Source organism: Penicillium diatomitis (genome assembly GCF_028827545.1).
Source record: "Penicillium diatomitis strain IBT 30728 chromosome Unknown utg000005l_segment0_segment0, whole genome shotgun sequence".
In the NCBI taxonomy this organism is placed as follows: domain Eukaryota; kingdom Fungi; phylum Ascomycota; class Eurotiomycetes; order Eurotiales; family Aspergillaceae; genus Penicillium; species Penicillium diatomitis.
In genome coordinates, this window is record NW_026623177.1 from 2,486,927 (window position 1) to 2,503,148 (window position 16,222).

General features: G+C 49.0%; 5 protein-coding genes across 5 annotated transcripts; 4 read left to right on the forward strand and 1 right to left on the reverse strand.

The window, feature by feature from the left end:
- Window positions 1-755: 755 nt before the first annotated feature.
- On the forward strand, window positions 756-1,556 carry N7539_005337 (MBL fold metallo-hydrolase; the record flags this gene model as incomplete). The annotated part of the gene is made up of 1 exon (XM_056934939.1): window positions 756-1,556. The coding sequence occupies one exon, from the start codon at window positions 756-758 to the stop codon at window positions 1,554-1,556; it is 801 nt and encodes a 266-aa protein (XP_056790133.1).
- A 5,330-nt stretch (window positions 1,557-6,886) lies between these two features.
- Window positions 6,887-7,780, forward strand: N7539_005338 (uncharacterized protein; the record flags this gene model as incomplete). The annotated part of the gene is made up of 1 exon (XM_056934940.1): window positions 6,887-7,780. The coding sequence occupies one exon, from the start codon at window positions 6,887-6,889 to the stop codon at window positions 7,778-7,780; it is 894 nt and encodes a 297-aa protein (XP_056790134.1).
- A 3,101-nt stretch (window positions 7,781-10,881) lies between these two features.
- N7539_005339 (uncharacterized protein) lies at window positions 10,882-12,603 on the forward strand (the record flags this gene model as incomplete). Its single annotated transcript, XM_056934941.1, has 4 exons — window positions 10,882-11,106; window positions 11,172-11,221; window positions 11,369-11,891; window positions 12,190-12,603. The coding sequence occupies 4 exons, from the start codon at window positions 10,882-10,884 to the stop codon at window positions 12,601-12,603; spliced, it is 1,212 nt and encodes a 403-aa protein (XP_056790135.1).
- An 839-nt stretch (window positions 12,604-13,442) lies between these two features.
- Window positions 13,443-14,126, reverse strand: N7539_005340 (class I SAM-dependent methyltransferase; the record flags this gene model as incomplete). Its single annotated transcript, XM_056934942.1, has 2 exons — window positions 13,443-13,937; window positions 14,073-14,126. The coding sequence occupies 2 exons, from the start codon at window positions 14,124-14,126 to the stop codon at window positions 13,443-13,445; spliced, it is 549 nt and encodes a 182-aa protein (XP_056790136.1).
- Window positions 14,127-15,329: 1,203 nt separating this feature from the next.
- On the forward strand, window positions 15,330-16,103 carry N7539_005341 (uncharacterized protein; the record flags this gene model as incomplete). Its single annotated transcript, XM_056934943.1, has 3 exons — window positions 15,330-15,390; window positions 15,467-15,796; window positions 15,853-16,103. 3 exons carry the CDS (start codon window positions 15,330-15,332, stop codon window positions 16,101-16,103), a joined length of 642 nt encoding a protein of 213 aa, XP_056790137.1.
- Window positions 16,104-16,222: the final 119 nt, after the last annotated feature.

Here is a 16,222-nt window from a genome sequence, read left to right on the forward strand (position 1 = left end):
GCTTTTTGTATCAGAAGTTAGGTAGTGTTAGGTACAAGAGTCACTTACTACTGTACCGCCACTTCCTGCCTGGTTGGAAGACATTATCATTTGATTCATGGGGCCGGAGGTCACTCACTGTTTCACCCCATTTTTATGGTGAGAACCTCACTCTCAAGTATGTAGCTTATGTGGACAGCGTTTACTTTCATGCGAATTTCAAAGAACTCAAACCTTCAGTACGCCGATTTTTGTTCCCATCTCAGCAAATAGGACGCATCATTCTCATCGTCCAATTGGGACGAGCATATGCTCTTTTCTATTCTACACTCGTAATTCCTCATTTCCACGATGACGGTACAGCCCGCTTTCTATACTGACCTTAGACCTGAGCCTGGGGGAGGGGGGGGTGATTGATAAGGTTTGGCCAAAGCCTTGATGGCAGGTCTTGGCGGGTTTAGTTGCCAAAAAGGGAATAGAGTCTTCAGCCTCTCAACAGGTGGCACGACTAATCGTCTCAGTGGTGAAGCCACTTCTTGAACATAATCGCCTCACTGAGGAGACCTTCACAAGTATTTTTGTCATCATTCATCAATTGGCCCTGTCAAGATGGAAAGGGTTTCAAATCAGCCCCGCAAAAGCCACAAGCTGACACCAAGCGCCTCTGACCAGATAAAAGGGTCCGTGAATCTTGTCGATTGACTCTTCTTGTTGATTCCTTCACCAACTCTGCGTTTCCCCCATTCTTAACTCTTTCCTCAACTGGGTCTTTCACCATGTCTTCCACTTTCAAGAGTTCCTTCAGTGTCACACACATCGGTACTGCCACTGCCATATTTGAAATCGATGGAATAAACTTCCTGACCGACCCGTTTTTCTCCGCTGCCGGTACGACGTGGGATATGGGCGGTGGAGTTGTGCTCAAGAACACTGAGACGCCATCTCTTGCTCTCGAGAACCTGCCCGCGATCGACGCCATACTTCTGAGCCACGAAGACCATCCCGACAACCTAGATGACCTAGGCCGCCGCCTCTTAGACGGCCGCCACGTGTTCACCACGATGGACGGCGCACACAAGCTCGCCCCTCGCCCAGCCGTCCGAGGCATGAAGCCCTGGCAGACCGAGTCCATCGCACTCGGTGGCAGACCGTTTGAAATCACCGCAACTCCATGTCAGCATCTGCCCGGCGGCGAATGTACCGGGTTCATCATCACCTCGGAAGAGTTCGGCACTGCAGCGAATGGCAAGCCGAATGCTATCTACTTCACTGGTGACACCGTATACATCGATGAGCTTGCCAAGATCCCGGAAAAGTTCCACGTTGTCTGTGCGGTGATGAATCTTGGCTCAGTGATCGCTAGTGGCCCAGAAGGCCCCTTGCAGATCACTATGGATGGCAAGCAGGCTGCTCATCTTTTCCGCACGATTGGAGCTGAATGCCTTGTGCCAATGCATTATGAGTCCTGGGGACATTTCACCCAGAATGGGAGAGATTTGGCCGAGGCTTTTGAAGAGGAGGGCATCGCGGATAAAGTCTGCTGGCTGAGCCCTGGAAAGTCTGTCAAGGTGTTGTAGTTATGATCTCATCTAATTCGTGGTATGAGCTACGAGACACGAGATGAGAGGTGTGCCTGAACGCTTGAGGAAGGATATCGTGGCCTTCACATGTGTAGGTTCGGTTTTGAAAAGCCTCTCATCACATGTATCGACTTGCATCCAGTTTAGTGATCTTGAATGTATCATTTCAGATGCTCATAACGAATTATTCCATTCAGTAGTATGACAGGGTGAAAATTAGAGCGAAGAGTCCCTTCGAATGTATTCTCCAGTCTGCGAAAGGCCCAATTACAGAAAGCCGAGAATTTCCGATTGCTCTCCTATGTAATCGGTACATGTAGGATTCACCTTGAGAAAAAAGTCATTGCACTGAGCTGTGGTTCCACACAGGCCAAGTCGGAATCCAAATTGGGACCGCCACCCGCTGTCCTTCTTCTCAACTGGTGGGTGTTCTGTTCAAAACTTTACATCTCAATATAGCATCCCACCGGTGCACGAAAAGGTTATTCTCAAGAATATGTGATGAGAAATATCGAAGACCTTTCTGGAATAGTCGTTTAATAATTTCCCGAATGACTGACAATTCAATGTGATGGCCATGAGGATCCAATGTCTCCACGGCGTATGCCACCTGAAGTGGTAAGATTGCAGAAGCGGGACCATAAAGCTTCATTTTGTCCTGAAGAAGATAGTTCATGCTTTGGCATATTTTTCTTATCAGCTTTGGAGCTTCGTCAAGGTTGCTTTCGCTATTGAGATCGTCGAATGGCTTGACGTGAGGGGTATTTGAGAGAGAAAAAGTGTAGACTAGGCGCTCTATTTCAAGGAGACAGATAAGTCGAGGTGACCAGACATGGGTAAGTGCATTAGCCAGGGTGATCGAAGTGAACCAGCGTCGATGAAAGTGTGCTGCTGGGGTCTCGCCACGTCGCATCTCCAATTTTCGAGGCCTGTAGTTAGGCCGCTTTTCATGGGACTGTGCCAATATCTGCCATTCATCCAAGCTATTCAAGAGATTGTTAGAATCGCCGAGTATCTGCGACGCAACAGAGATGCTTTCATCATTGATGTCTTGGCTGGTGATCTCATCCATTTGCCGCAAAAGTCTCGGGACCATAGCACTTTGACTGAGCAGGCTCTGCACCTGGGACGGTCTAGATGTTGCAAACGGAATTGTAATCCAGTTCTCTGTATGGCTAAATGACGGCATTCAATCCTGGATAGCTTTAATCATCTACATGGTATGAGAACTGTTATTATGATCATTCCAAAAACGCAGCGGTGCTTGCTCACAAGTAAAAGGCGAAACTCAACGAACAGTTTGTGCAGAACGCCTTCTTGATAGCGACCCGGGCCATGCGCTTCAAGAATTCGTGCGATGGCATTTATATGCACTGTCAACCCTTCGGAAGGCCCAGGGAACATAAGCTGGGAAACTTGGTAAGATAAGAGTCCCATTGAAAGCGCATGCCTGCGGTACTTACCTCCACTAAACCGAGGCTCATGATTGCCACCAGAAGCTCTTGATCCGTGAAGATGTTTGATGAAGTCAGTGCTTCCTGCATTTCCCGAACAGCTGTCAGGTAGTTCTGTATGCTGCTCACGCTAGGAGCTTGTCCGTGGTTACTTTGCCACGCAATTGAATGACCCAGAGCAGTCAAGGCGGTCGATACGGCATGGCTGCTCGTCAATCCATTCACATTGGGAGGCACTTCGACCCATGATCCACATATACGAGGTGCGGGCTCAGCAGATACAATGCGGTGAAAATGTCGCTGGTCGTCAGGGACATAGGTTGTTATTATGACACTAACGAGGTCGTCAGGTAGTTCATCTGGAGGATCTATTGCTTTGTCCTGACATGATTTCATAAATGGCGTAGCTTGCGAGCTCGAAGTCCGTGACGGGTTTCGTGCACCTTCTCGATAATTGATTGCTTGATCTTGCTCCACTGATTGCTATTTTTTTTTTGGAAGTGTCGCTTGACTCTGCTCAACAAACGACCAGTCAACCGGATATCCCGGACACTGTCGCCCTGTCAAAAGACACTGGCTACATCCAGGGTGTTTGCCATCGCACTGTCCGTAGGGGTGAAGGGTCGATTTTCAGTCAACTCGACCAGTCTTCTAAATGAGCCACCTACCCCAATCTTCCTTGATCGGCAATTTTGAAGAACCGAGTGTTTCGTGACCTTCATGATCGTCCAGACTTCGGGAGGGCTCTTGAAGGGAAAGATCATAGGGCTGCAGGTTGACCAGGTGATCAGAATCCAGCTTACATGATTCGACAATTTATCGAGGTGAGATTCTGCATCGGTAAACAAGCATATTTTGTGAGTGTGTTTTGTCTTTCAGCGGAGAGTAAGAAAGTGTATGAGTCAATCTGAATGGTTGACGTGAAGTTCTGGCTACTAAGACTCCAAATCATGTGACTGACCTCATGTTCCATCTGTGCCTTTGAGCGGGTGGCAAGCTCACAGGTCGAACGGATAATGAATTTGAATTGACTGCGGCACATTGATGATGTTGGACGATATTGTTTTGCATACAGTCGGATCGTGGAAATTATTTTGAGCATTATATTTGGCAACTTGTTTGACTCAAGCACATACGACCATAGGGTGTGGAGAACAGGGCTTCCCGTCCGCTCAGCCGTACTTAAGCCACACGCCGGCCAGTTAGTAGTATGGTGGGTGACCACATGCGAATCCTGGCTGTTGTATGTGTTACCCTTCTTTTTTAGCCCCTCAGATATCAACCCTTTGTTTGATCCACTGGAGATGGGAACAGATTCAGATCTTTGCTTTAGTTATCATTACATGTTTTGCTATCCTAAAAATGATTTAGAGTTATATAACGGATGAATTTACTGTCTAGAGCGACCGGTAATTCTATTTTCGGGCCTTTCGGCTTGCAATCTTTTTTGAGAGTGATATAACTGATTCACGACAATGTTATCACATACGACCATAGGGTGTGGAAAATAGGGCTTCCCGTCCGCTCAGCCGTACTCAAGCCACACGCCGGTTAGTTAGTAGTATGGTGGGTGACCACATGCGAATCCTAGCTGTTGTACGTTTTTGTTTAATCTTTTGCTCGATGATTATCTCGATACGGCTGCTATAGCCAAATGCGCATGAGTGAACTGAGTTCATGTCCACTCGGCCGTCTTTCCTGTGAATACACTACACACCACACAGAATATGTCGGCCTGAAAGGAAGAGACCCGGTCCACGTTCCAGCTATGGGGTGACGAACGAGCCCGTAGTGAAATCAAGCATCTCAGACTCGCGGCGACCGGCATATCTCAAAATTGAACCGTATCAATCAACTCGCAGGATCCATATGCTAGAGTGAGCCCTAAGTCGATCAATCACCGAGCTTTGCCACGAGATGAGAACTTTAATTGTATGTTTGGTAGATTGACTCAAAGGAGAACTATGAGATGCGAGGCGTTCAAAGTAGTAGCCACTGATAATGTGAGATTGGTGGAAATGTTTAGCACTTGAATTCGAAGAGTTGGGTCTCGGTCGCTGCCACAGTCTCGTCATCACTGTCTTCATTAATATTATTGTTGTCATGCAATGACCATATAGATGGACAGAAACAGGGTCGGGTGCTCATGAGACTAGAGGCGCTAGAGCTAGCCTCGCGACACAAAAAGTCAAGAGACGAAAGCTCGATGCTTACTTGTGAGAGGATTAGTCGGGAAGCAGAATCGTGGAAGATGGTTTCAGATTTGAACTCGAGCCTCAGAAACGATGGGGGCGAATTAAGGCAGCGGAGACCGGTGCAGGGCGAGAAAACTTCTCACGGGTAAGCGGATAGGAGAATGATACTTATAGCATATTAATACCTACGATACGATACTCTCGGCAACCTATTGTCTTGTAGGCCGGAGTGAAACATCCATTGAAAAAGAATATCCAGTGCAGTTTGCCTGGTCTGTAACTGATCGGGGTACTTCAAATAAAAGTCGTGTTTACAAGAAGATACTGTATCGCTTGGAGATTCCCAAATTTGATTCGTAGGTGATCCACAAAAGAAAGAGAGAAAGGTGAAAGCCACAACTGTTCGGGGAAAGAGGAAGACAGAGGTAAGGCTGGGTGACAAGTTTGCAGATTCCCACGTGGTGAGGTGACAGAATCATCCAAACAAATCGCAGCATATAGGTCGCTTGAATGTATTGAAGGGATCGGTCTGATTGTCTCGGCGGGCAGCTTAGAACCTGCTACTCTGTTCCTGGAGCTCCTCGGCCTGCTTACTATCGAGAACACGGTTGGCACATCTGGTCAGTTGGTCCGATCCAGAAAGTGGGATATATACGAGTCTTCCTAGGATGAAACTTCCTCCCCTTCGGAAGGAACTGTGGAGTGAAGCAGTGGAGTGAAGCTACTACCATATTTAATCCGAAGTGAGAAAAATTTAAACGAGGGCTTCAATTCTGCTACCCAGCACTGAATCTGTTGGCTCCGCTGGTTTGCACTGCGAGCATGGGTAGCCACGCCTAAGTGCAGCGCTGTGACAGAGACACGCCTAGCCAGTCCATAAGGGCCGGTTAATCCCAAAAGAAGGAGGTAACGTGATCAGGTGACTGAATGGATGCTGCAGTGCTTTTGTTTGTAAGGAACAAACGCCCACAAAAGTCCCAAAAGCGGCTTAGGGTACAGCCCATTCTGTTGGAACCTTCCCTCCAGGAGCTTTCTTTCCTAGAAGCTTTCTTTCCTAGCTTCATATAGCACCCATGGTTTTCCACTTTCATTAGAAAATCAAGACTCTTTCTTGATTCAGCTTCTCTTCCTGGATTGCCAACACATTTGCTTCTATTTCAACTGCCATTTTATCGCCCCAGACCTTTCGTGTATTGCACGCTTTGTATCTCCGTCCATCTAACGCCAGCTATTATCCAGCTACGAACAATGAAGCAACGGGGAAGAGATTCTCATTTTGACCATGGGAAAAGTTCGAATAGAAGGAGAACTCACAGGGATGTTCAACAGCATACCACACGTGCAACTTCACCTCCACCGCTAGGTAATATCCTTGCAACAATTCACCGTGAGGATCTTGATGATGCAGCGAGCCAAGGCAATGGTCGCGCGCAGATAAGCGATACCCAGTATCTGACATCTTATAATTGGATGACCGGAGACAATCCTCATATACTCGTTCCAGGTGGAAACCCCCCGATTAGCAGAAAGAATTTCTCCATCACTAATCGGTACGCTTCGACTAGGTGAGCCGCGGGCTTGGACACCTCTTCCTAAGCCTACTCGGTTGCGAGAGGACTCCGGCCAATATTACCGGGACCCTAACGCTGCGCGATATCGCACCTACCCCCTCGAACCGATGATCCACGCAATACTGACGGATAGTCCGGAGTTCCCTCTACGCAATGTTGATATAATTGGCTGTGGGAGTACATTGGGCAATCTGTTACGCTTTGCACGTGGCAGTCCTCCGTCTTTCCGGATGCTTGTGGAAGTAGTCGGCAGCACAGTCTTCCTCATCAGAAGGGAAAAGTCGCCTACCGAAACCATTCCAGATATCCGGGGTTACGGACATACATTTCCCGAGTCTTACACTAGCTGGGATCCCAGCGTCAAAGGGTCCGAGTCTCATCAGCGGTTGGTCAACTACAACTTCGCTGGCATGAAATGTGTAGTGCGTTTTGAGGTGGACGGTTTCCTACCCGACTTAGTCACCGAAGACTTAAAGGTCCAGAAAAATCATGCTTCTGAGACTGCCGATGTTGATACGAATGATCTTGTGTCATCTATTCAAGGGTTGATGATTTCAAGCGTCAGCGTGGGTTCAGCCTCTGAAGATGCCACAGTAAAGGCGCTCAAAGTTTCAAAAAAAGGCCACTATATCCCTCAACGGGCGGTATTCGACCTCAAAACGCGATCTATCATGAGAGTCCACGTCCGTACGCTCGAAGAAGAGCTACCTCGGCTTTGGATCCGGCAAATCCCCAATTTTATTCTCGCATATCACACGCTCGGCAGGTTCAACGACATTCGGGTTCAGGACATACGTGAAGAATTAAAGCATTGGGAAGCATCTCAACAACCGGCTTTGATCAAATTCGCCACCTTACTACACAATATAGTATCCTTTGCTCGTGGTTTGAATGACTGCAAGTTTGAAATTGAGTACGAGGAGGGCGAGAAGATACTCAGTTTCCGAGAGCCTGGAGGAGTTGTCAACAGTGTCTTGCCAACGAGTCTAGCAAGAATTTAGGATTCTGAGGATACCCTGGAGGTAAACCCCTGACCGGATGCATGACGTGCACGTTTATGTCATGGGACAGGTGACCTTGTTCATTTAATCATCCGGGATCTCGAATTGCGGAGTCAAACCCAAGAGAGATGTCTATGAGTCCAGTAGGTGTAGATCTCTCAATGATAAGCTTGTCTTTGAAGACAATGATTGTTGGGATATGAAATATTGTATCCCTTGCGTTGAGACGTATAAATGCTAGGTGGCTATAGGGTACCTAGCTCCGATCGCTCTTCGTTCCTATATTACGTGCCTCTGGGGTGCAGAGGCGATCGGACCGAAGAAATCACGTATATAGTATTAAGATTCGTATAGTAGGCCGGAGGGCAGACACTAGCCCACCTTAGTGTCACGAAAATAGAGACCCCCAAGACCACAAGGAGAAACGCACTTGCATACCAACAGGCCCTAAACGTGTCCATGAGAGCCCTATCGCGCGAATTCGTAGCGCCCGTCGTCCTTTAGCGTAGCTAAAGGAGTACTTAATTAAGGGGGAAGTAAACTCTCGTCGATTTCTACTTCCGAGAGACATCCAGCCCAGAGTCCAGCATTCAAGACATACAAAATCATAGCAAATTATGCTTTTCGTAGAAGATGGTTCAGTAAGAAAATGGAGACAACTAGGTTTATGTGAGTTGCCAATGGCTTCCCCGTCGACGTAAATTTACTGCGGATCAGCACTTTTGCGACAGCATTACCGAAGATAAGCGTCTTTAAGACATCCATGGCATCACGCTATAATTCTACCATTCCCAGTAATACCTCGGCAATAGGATCCCTAAATGTCATAGGTAGTCTGGCTTACTTTGACAGAACTCCCTCACCACCTTTCCTTAGATCAAATAACCCAGATCAGACAGGTAGTCATCAACGCGAATCTGCTTATGTTCACCCAACATGAATTTCGGCCGGCTGGAGCTAACTTCGACCATCGGTAGTCTACCAGGCGCCGGTGGCAATTTGAGTGTCCCACGCGAAGAGAGGACACGTCTGGCACCTCCTTCATCTCAGTAGGCTAGCGATGATCCTCCCGGACACGAGGAAAGACTCACTAACACGACAAACCAAGTCATGAATGAGGAGCTGTCCCCAGATACTAATACTATATAAGGTAGCGTCAAAATCCTTTCATTTGTCTAGTTGAGGGTTTCCGACGGTATGAAGAGATTGGTTTTGAGCACCACAGAAAGTTTTAGTGGGCTTAGCACAATCAAAGGAGCTTTCAATGCGAGTTTTGCAACGAGATATTACCAGAGTACCTTTTTATGCGCAGAATCTCCAGATGAGAGTTTGTCATCGTTGCCAGAGACACAGAATGAGGTCGACAAACAACGCCTACCGTAACATTGCTAATAGATCATGTTCTCGTTTGCGTTCACGCGGGATATCATATAGTATAGCGCTAATGCAAAGGAAGACATCGCTTCTTAAACAAAGACACATTAAGAGGGATCCGGCTTGTAGATATTAGTATATATCGATGTTTCCATTTAAATACAGGCACTATGGAGTAGCCTATATACCGGGCCCAGGCGAGGCCCCTCGGACTGATGTACAGATTGTAATACCATTCAAAATCTATACCGCTCTCAGAAAGCGCCGTTCTTTATACTTTCATAAGTGTGCATAACAAGACGAGGGTATGGTGTCGGTAGCCGTAGGACTGTATTCAAGCTCTATTCAAGGCGCCATACAGTGCTACGCATTACACAGCGCACAGTCACACTATATGATCGTACTGCTCGAAATTTGGTCATGAGTCGTGCGGCTGCTGCGGCATGGAATTCACATGACTGGGTACTAAATTTATAAGTTGGAATCACCTCGCTCTGTGCCTGATTATGACAGTAGAATACTCTAGAGCCCAGATAAAAAGATTAAGAGGTTACTGACATACAACAGTCAGGATTCGCATGTGGTCACCCACCATACTACTAACTAACCGGCGTGTGGCTTGAGTACGGCTGAGCGGACGGGAAGCCCTATTTTCCACACCCTATGGTCGTATGTGCCGGCAAACCTTTTTAAGAAAATTATATACGTCGCAAATTCCCCCGATTGCGTACGTATCAGGCCAGCTTAATATCTGCCAGTTGATAGAATGAAGAGTCAGATTATCAGACTGTAACTGATGTTCAAGTGTATATACCTACTGTCACTTTATGTAGATGAAGAACGTTAATTCCATAGGCCGGAATTAGCCCTGACATGAACAAAATATACTACAAAGAAGTCGCGCTTCAGAAAAGGAACCATCGAATTAGACGACATGACTGTTCTTAACTGGTGTGCGTCAAACTCGAAAGACCCTGCCCCAAGAAGGGTGCAAGGACAAAAACATACAACAGCCAGGATTCGCATGTGGTCACCCACCATACTACTAACTGGCCGGCGTGTGGCTTAAGTGCGGCTGAGCGGACGGGAAGCCCTGTTTTCCAAACCCTATGGTCGTATGTGCTCAGAGAATCATTTTGAAATCTCATTACCTCATGTAAAATTCTGTAAACATCAAACACTGACTCTCTACCGTTGGAATCCTGCATCTGCGTAAATCCAGGACACCGAGGAGGCGAGGACAGCAAGCTCTCGAGAGCCTGCCTTGGATTATCATGCAAGTCCTAGCTCACTACCGGGCACATGGATCTGTTTAGACCAGAGCCAACCGCAGTGATGGCCAAACGGACAACCTAAGCAGTAGTCCCATGACCTACTCGGAATCAGCAATTTCCTAATTGACGCTGGACTAGGTGGGTCATCGAGCGAGAGGATCGACCGTACTTGAAGCGTCTTTAGAACGCAGATCAGGCGATCCATTTAGTTGGGGCCCTCATCTTCTTTGTCTCGGGAGTCAGCCTTCCGAGAACTGTTATGTCAAAGCTCGACAGGGATTGTTTATGCCCGTCAACCGGTGACTTTCAAGCACAGATGTCACCGGCTCACCATGATCCGAATTCTTACAAAGAGCTAGTGATCTCGGGATTATGGCCTCGATGTTTCTTCGTTACTCGACACGACCTGTCAATCTTGTGTGACGGTAGATCCTCCAAGCTCAAACTGCAGGTATGACTTCCGCTCCCTCCCACGAGAACGAGAAGCTCGACGACTCTGAGAAGGCCATCAATTCCGCAGACCAAGCCCGAACGCAAAATGCAGCCGACGTCAAGACGAGCCCCGGAACTACAGGGAGTGACGCACATGCTATGCATGGCTTCAAGCTCTTTGCCATCTTCGTGGGCATCTGTTTCGGGGCCTTTTTGATGTCACTAGACATATTCGTCATTGCAACGGTGAGTTCTTCACTCAAGCCCCCCAGCTCAAACACAGTGCGTCGACAGCTAATTCTTGACGGTAGGCTATCCCATCAATTACCTCAGATTTCCAGGACACTTCTCAACTGGCATGGTACCCGGCTGCGTATTCACTCACAACATGCGCATTGACTCCGCTGGCGGGAAAACTGAGCTCAATGTTCCCCCTTCGCTGGATTTAAATCCCGTTCTTTTCCATCTTCTTGGTTGGAAGCCTGGTCTGTGGCTTTGCGCCCAACAGCAACACTTTTATTCCAGGTCGCGCAATTGCGGGTATTGGGGCGTCGGGCGTCGCAAGCGGAGGCTTCGTGATCGTTCTCACCGTCTCTCCTGAGAAATCGAAACCGCTGCTACTGGGAATATGCAGCAGCTGCTTCGTCCTGGGTCTTATCTTGGCTCCCGTCATTGGCGGCGCATTTACGGAAAAGGCGACTTGGAGGTGGTGCTTTTGGCTGAATCTTCCTCCCGGTGCTCTGACATTACTCTCAATGCTGCTTTTCTTCCGGCCTCCCTCAATCCAACGCGAGCGAACGGTCGTGCAGCGGATCAAGAATTTAGATGTCCTTGGTTGTGCGATCTTTGTACCTGCCATCTTCGTGCTGCTTCTCGCAATGATGTGGGGGGGTACACAGATGGATTGGAATTCGGCGACAGTCATTGGGCTATTTGTGGGCTCGGGTGTGATGTTGATTCTCATCGTGTGCTGGGAAGGGTATAAGGGCGAAAGTGCGATGATACCAGGGAATGTAATCACCAGACGAACGGTGAATTTTAGTGTCTTGTTCTCCTTTTGCCATTTTGGCTCTCTGGGAATCCTGAATTACTATCTCCCGGAATAATTTCAGGCCGTGCAAGGCGCAACTCCATTGCAGAGTGGAACCAGAGTGTTGGCTTTTGTGCTTTCTCAAATCGTGGGCACTTTATCTGCTGGTATTCTAGGTACGTCTGATTCCACCATCTATCGAATCCGATAGAATGATTCATCACGCACAGATCCGACCGTCGACTCACTCCCAACTACAGCACGAAGATCCCACTACTATAACCCGTGGCTCTTTATAGGTCCCCTCTTCATGTGCACGGCTGCCGCTCTATACACGCAATTCTCAACAATCCAACACTCCATCAAGCCACTGGATCGGCTTCCAAGTGATTCAAGGCCTCGGTGTCGGAATGGCCCAACAGATGCCCTCGCTCATCGTCCAGCACACTGTTCGCGACAGACCTGAACTCATGCCGGTTGCAATATCACTCAATCTTTTCTTCCAGTATCTGGGCGCCGCAGTCACGCAGGTTCTCGGCGGGATTGTATTCCGCTCGGTCCTTAATCCAGAACTAGCGGACCGCGCTGGTCTGAATGCTCGGCAGATTGCAATGCTGTCTGCCGCCAGGACAGCGAATATGCGTTGTGTCGCAGAACGGGTGTTTTCCGAGTCCCTAGATTCAATCCTGGGGGCCTACAATGAGGATCAGTGACAGCCCTTCGACTAGTCAAGAAGACGCTGCAGTTGAGCAGGCATGAACGTGGCCGCCCGAGCGCATTTTACCCGTCTCAATTCTGTCGGCGCGACTTGGAGAGCCCTCAACCATACACAATTGCTGCGTTCATACAAGACAGGGCCAAGTACTGCCCTGACTAGTGTAATGTTTGTTTGGAGCGTTAGTGAAAGGACAACCCAGCCCGAGAATTTGTCGTGATCGTGCGCTTCAAGCTACCTATAGAAGGACTCCTTCAATATCGAACTTGTTGAGATATATGACCACCAAAGTGCAGAGTCTTGCTGTATGGCAAGGTACCGAAAGCTATTCTACAGGCGCACCTGGACAGAGCTTACACCGTTGAAAACGCCCGAGACGCTCAGAATGTCATCCTTGGATTTATCTCCGCTTTTTGACATCCAAATGATAATTAATCATTGATGATTGTATGTGCAAATGCATCGTATAAACACAGAGACTTCATAGATTAACACCCCTATCAATGATGGATACCTTGAAGACGCTTCAGCATAGGAAGTCAACTGAAGGTGAAAGATTTGCTTGAGACACCTTTCTCACGGAAGGACTGCTGACTCCAAAAAACTTGAAGGGTTACAAGCATACTCAGGAGGATGGCTGAGAGTCACAACGAGTGAGCGTGGATTGGAGAAAGGACAAGATGACTCCCGGGCTTACTATTCCAACCCGTTTTCTGTCCGCTGTGATTGTGTTCACGCGGATTTCATAACATCACTTCTGATCTTGCATAACCGGAGGTGTGTTTCAAGCGTTTCTTTGGCGTTATGAATCTCTTCGGTGGTAAATCAACATCCGTACTATCGCATCCCATGATTCGAGGTACGCGGCCCAGGCAGAAACAATCCTTTCACTCCCACGCCAACCAAGGACACGGCCTTGAGCTTCCCCGGCTCGGTCGAACACAGGCTTCGCACTTCCTCCGTCATGTATTGTGCAAGCAACGCCTTCTGCTGCTCATCTAGGTCCTGTCTTGCCGTCATCATTTGAGTCACTTTTGTCATCATCGTGTCCACAAAGGACTCGTGCCAGCGAAACGGTATGTCCACATCTACCTCGTGCACCGTGACGTCCCGGTATCCGGCCATCTCGAGTTCAGAGGCCAGACTCTCTGCTTTCGCCCATCGTGCTGGGATCGATGGCGGAATGCATGCCGGGTCCACTTTGGTGATGGTCCGCAGCATTCGGAGCCAGTCTGTTTCCGCCCAGGAGGAGGCTACTAAGACGCCGCCAGGTTGAAGGACCCGCCAGGACTCGGAAAGCGCCTTCCTTGGGTCACTGGCGTTGAAGAAAGACTGTGAAGGAAAGCGATCAGTTGAGCCGACCGTTGAAATATTGCAAGTCGGGCCTGTCAGCCCCAAAGAGCCGCATAGGGAAGGACAAGGGAGAGACAACTTCATAGATGGTCGTAGAATGCTACTAATACATACCCAACCAGCCGCCACGTGGCTCATCTCTCCGTCCCCAACAGAAGTCAAATTCATACAATCCAGCGGTTTGAAGTCGTGAAATGTAATTTGGGGGCCATGCACGAGCAGAGCCAAGCAAAGTGAGAAGAAAGAAGAGAAGATGATGGATTGTATGGGTACGCCTGGAACTGGGCCTGGTCGCCTCGAGAGCTTGGGTCCGCGAACGATTGCATTCATTTCAGCTTGACCATTTCATCACCTACAGAAGGTCAACCCCTGGCACGAAAACGTTTCTTTGTGATACAATGTGGCGCTGTCATCGCCAAATTGTTTGACCAGACGAGACCAGCCCAAGTCATCTATAATCAAGCGTGGTCGCTCCAGACGAATCAGAGAAAGACCTGGCTCATCAATCCAATTACTCGGAGAAATCGATCCGAACTTGTCGTGCCAAGGTGATATCTATTGAGGCGCTTGAAGATTGCGTGAAGTATAAGGGCCGTCGACAATAAGCAGTGTTTGAGGAAAACTGATATGCACAGCGACTAAACATCCCCAGCTCCAGAGGATGAGACCCCATGCCCGGAGATGTAGAGGTGATAGCCCAATGGAGCAATTGGCCGAGATCGTTCCAAGAAGACCAGGATCTCAGCCTTCATGAGGTGCGTAGCCATGCAAAAGATCCTCAAGATATACGTACTGGGCGAAACGGACTGTTCGGACAGGGACTCTCCGCTCAAGGTCAGATGCAGCGTTCTTCCGGAGCGGAATGTCAATGAAGGGCTCGGAAATTCATCCGGCGAGGAGGAAATATGCAATTTGTTTCGATTTAGGCCCCCAGAGAGATAGACTGGTACCCAATGGACGCAGGCGTGCAGTGACAGCTCTCCACTTCTTTTCCCTTGTCAACTCGCAGGTCCTGCGCCTACAGCGGGCTGGGCGGCGGGCTGGGCAGTGTTGAGTCTAGTACTTCACCTGGCTCGGATCTCAGCCGCACTGGCCACGACGCTCTTATTGATGGCATGATGGAAAAAGTGGAAAGAAAGGCCATCTGTCAGGTCCGCGTCTCAATGACTATCGGGTGTCCATTGGTGATTGCCCTCAGCCGACTTCTTCATTTCGAAAAGACTCTGCGGAGATCCGAGAGGACTCCCTCCGGAAACGAGTGTCGGTGCGGCCCGAGCCTTTGGTACCAACCCCCACTCGCCCAAGCCTCACACCCCGTTCACCAACCACAACCACGCCTCTTGGTGGGCACGAACAAGCAGAGCAGAGACAATGAACGGCGAACGGAGGCTCCATGCGGCATGTGACCGTTGCCACGAACTCAAGAATCGATGTACGCGCACCGGGGGACCAGAAAGTCGGTGTGATCGATGTGAGCGACTCGATATAGACTGCGTGTACAACACCAGTGCCCGCATGGGCCGACCGCGATTATCCCGACACACAGATCGATCCGTCTTCGGACCGGCCAAAGCATGTGCGACATGCTAAACGACGGGCTGTCCACTCGCGCGATGGTCCTGGCGAGAATCCTGTTCCACTTGCGACTGAACACAGGGACCGTCCTGTCGTGACCACGGATACATATGCGCCAGGTCCGTTGGGTGGTTCATGTGCTGAAAGTGGCCGGCCCGAGAGCGTGTCTGGCCCAGGCAGCCCGGACGACCTTGGACCAATCTTGGGAATCCTGGATTCAAGCTTTGTTCCCGGAGATAAAGACATTGCTCCCTCAAGAAATCGTGCGCAGTAATGGTGAGGCTGATGGTGAGGCCAGGGGTCTACTGCGCTGACGCAGATTGGAATCTGAGGCTAGAGTCTGCGGATTTTGCAAGTCTGATGCATAACGATCCACTGGGTGTACACGAATATCAACGCGATCGAGGGCGTGACTACGAACCGAATCACCCTGGTGATTTCGGTACGAAGATCTCACCTCATCAGCCAAAAGGGCACGATGACCTACCAAAGTCAGCCGAGGACAAAGCTCGAAAAGGCGAGGATACTACGACCGTGATTCCCGGCTCAGATGAGCTTCTCCGGCTTTAAAATTCGCTTGAACAATCTATTGAAAGGCGCAGGGAACTTCCCAAAGGAAAGCCAGCCGCCGCTTGACGAGATCATGATGATATGTAAAGAGCTGCTGGAGCTTCTCCCCACTCAAGGGT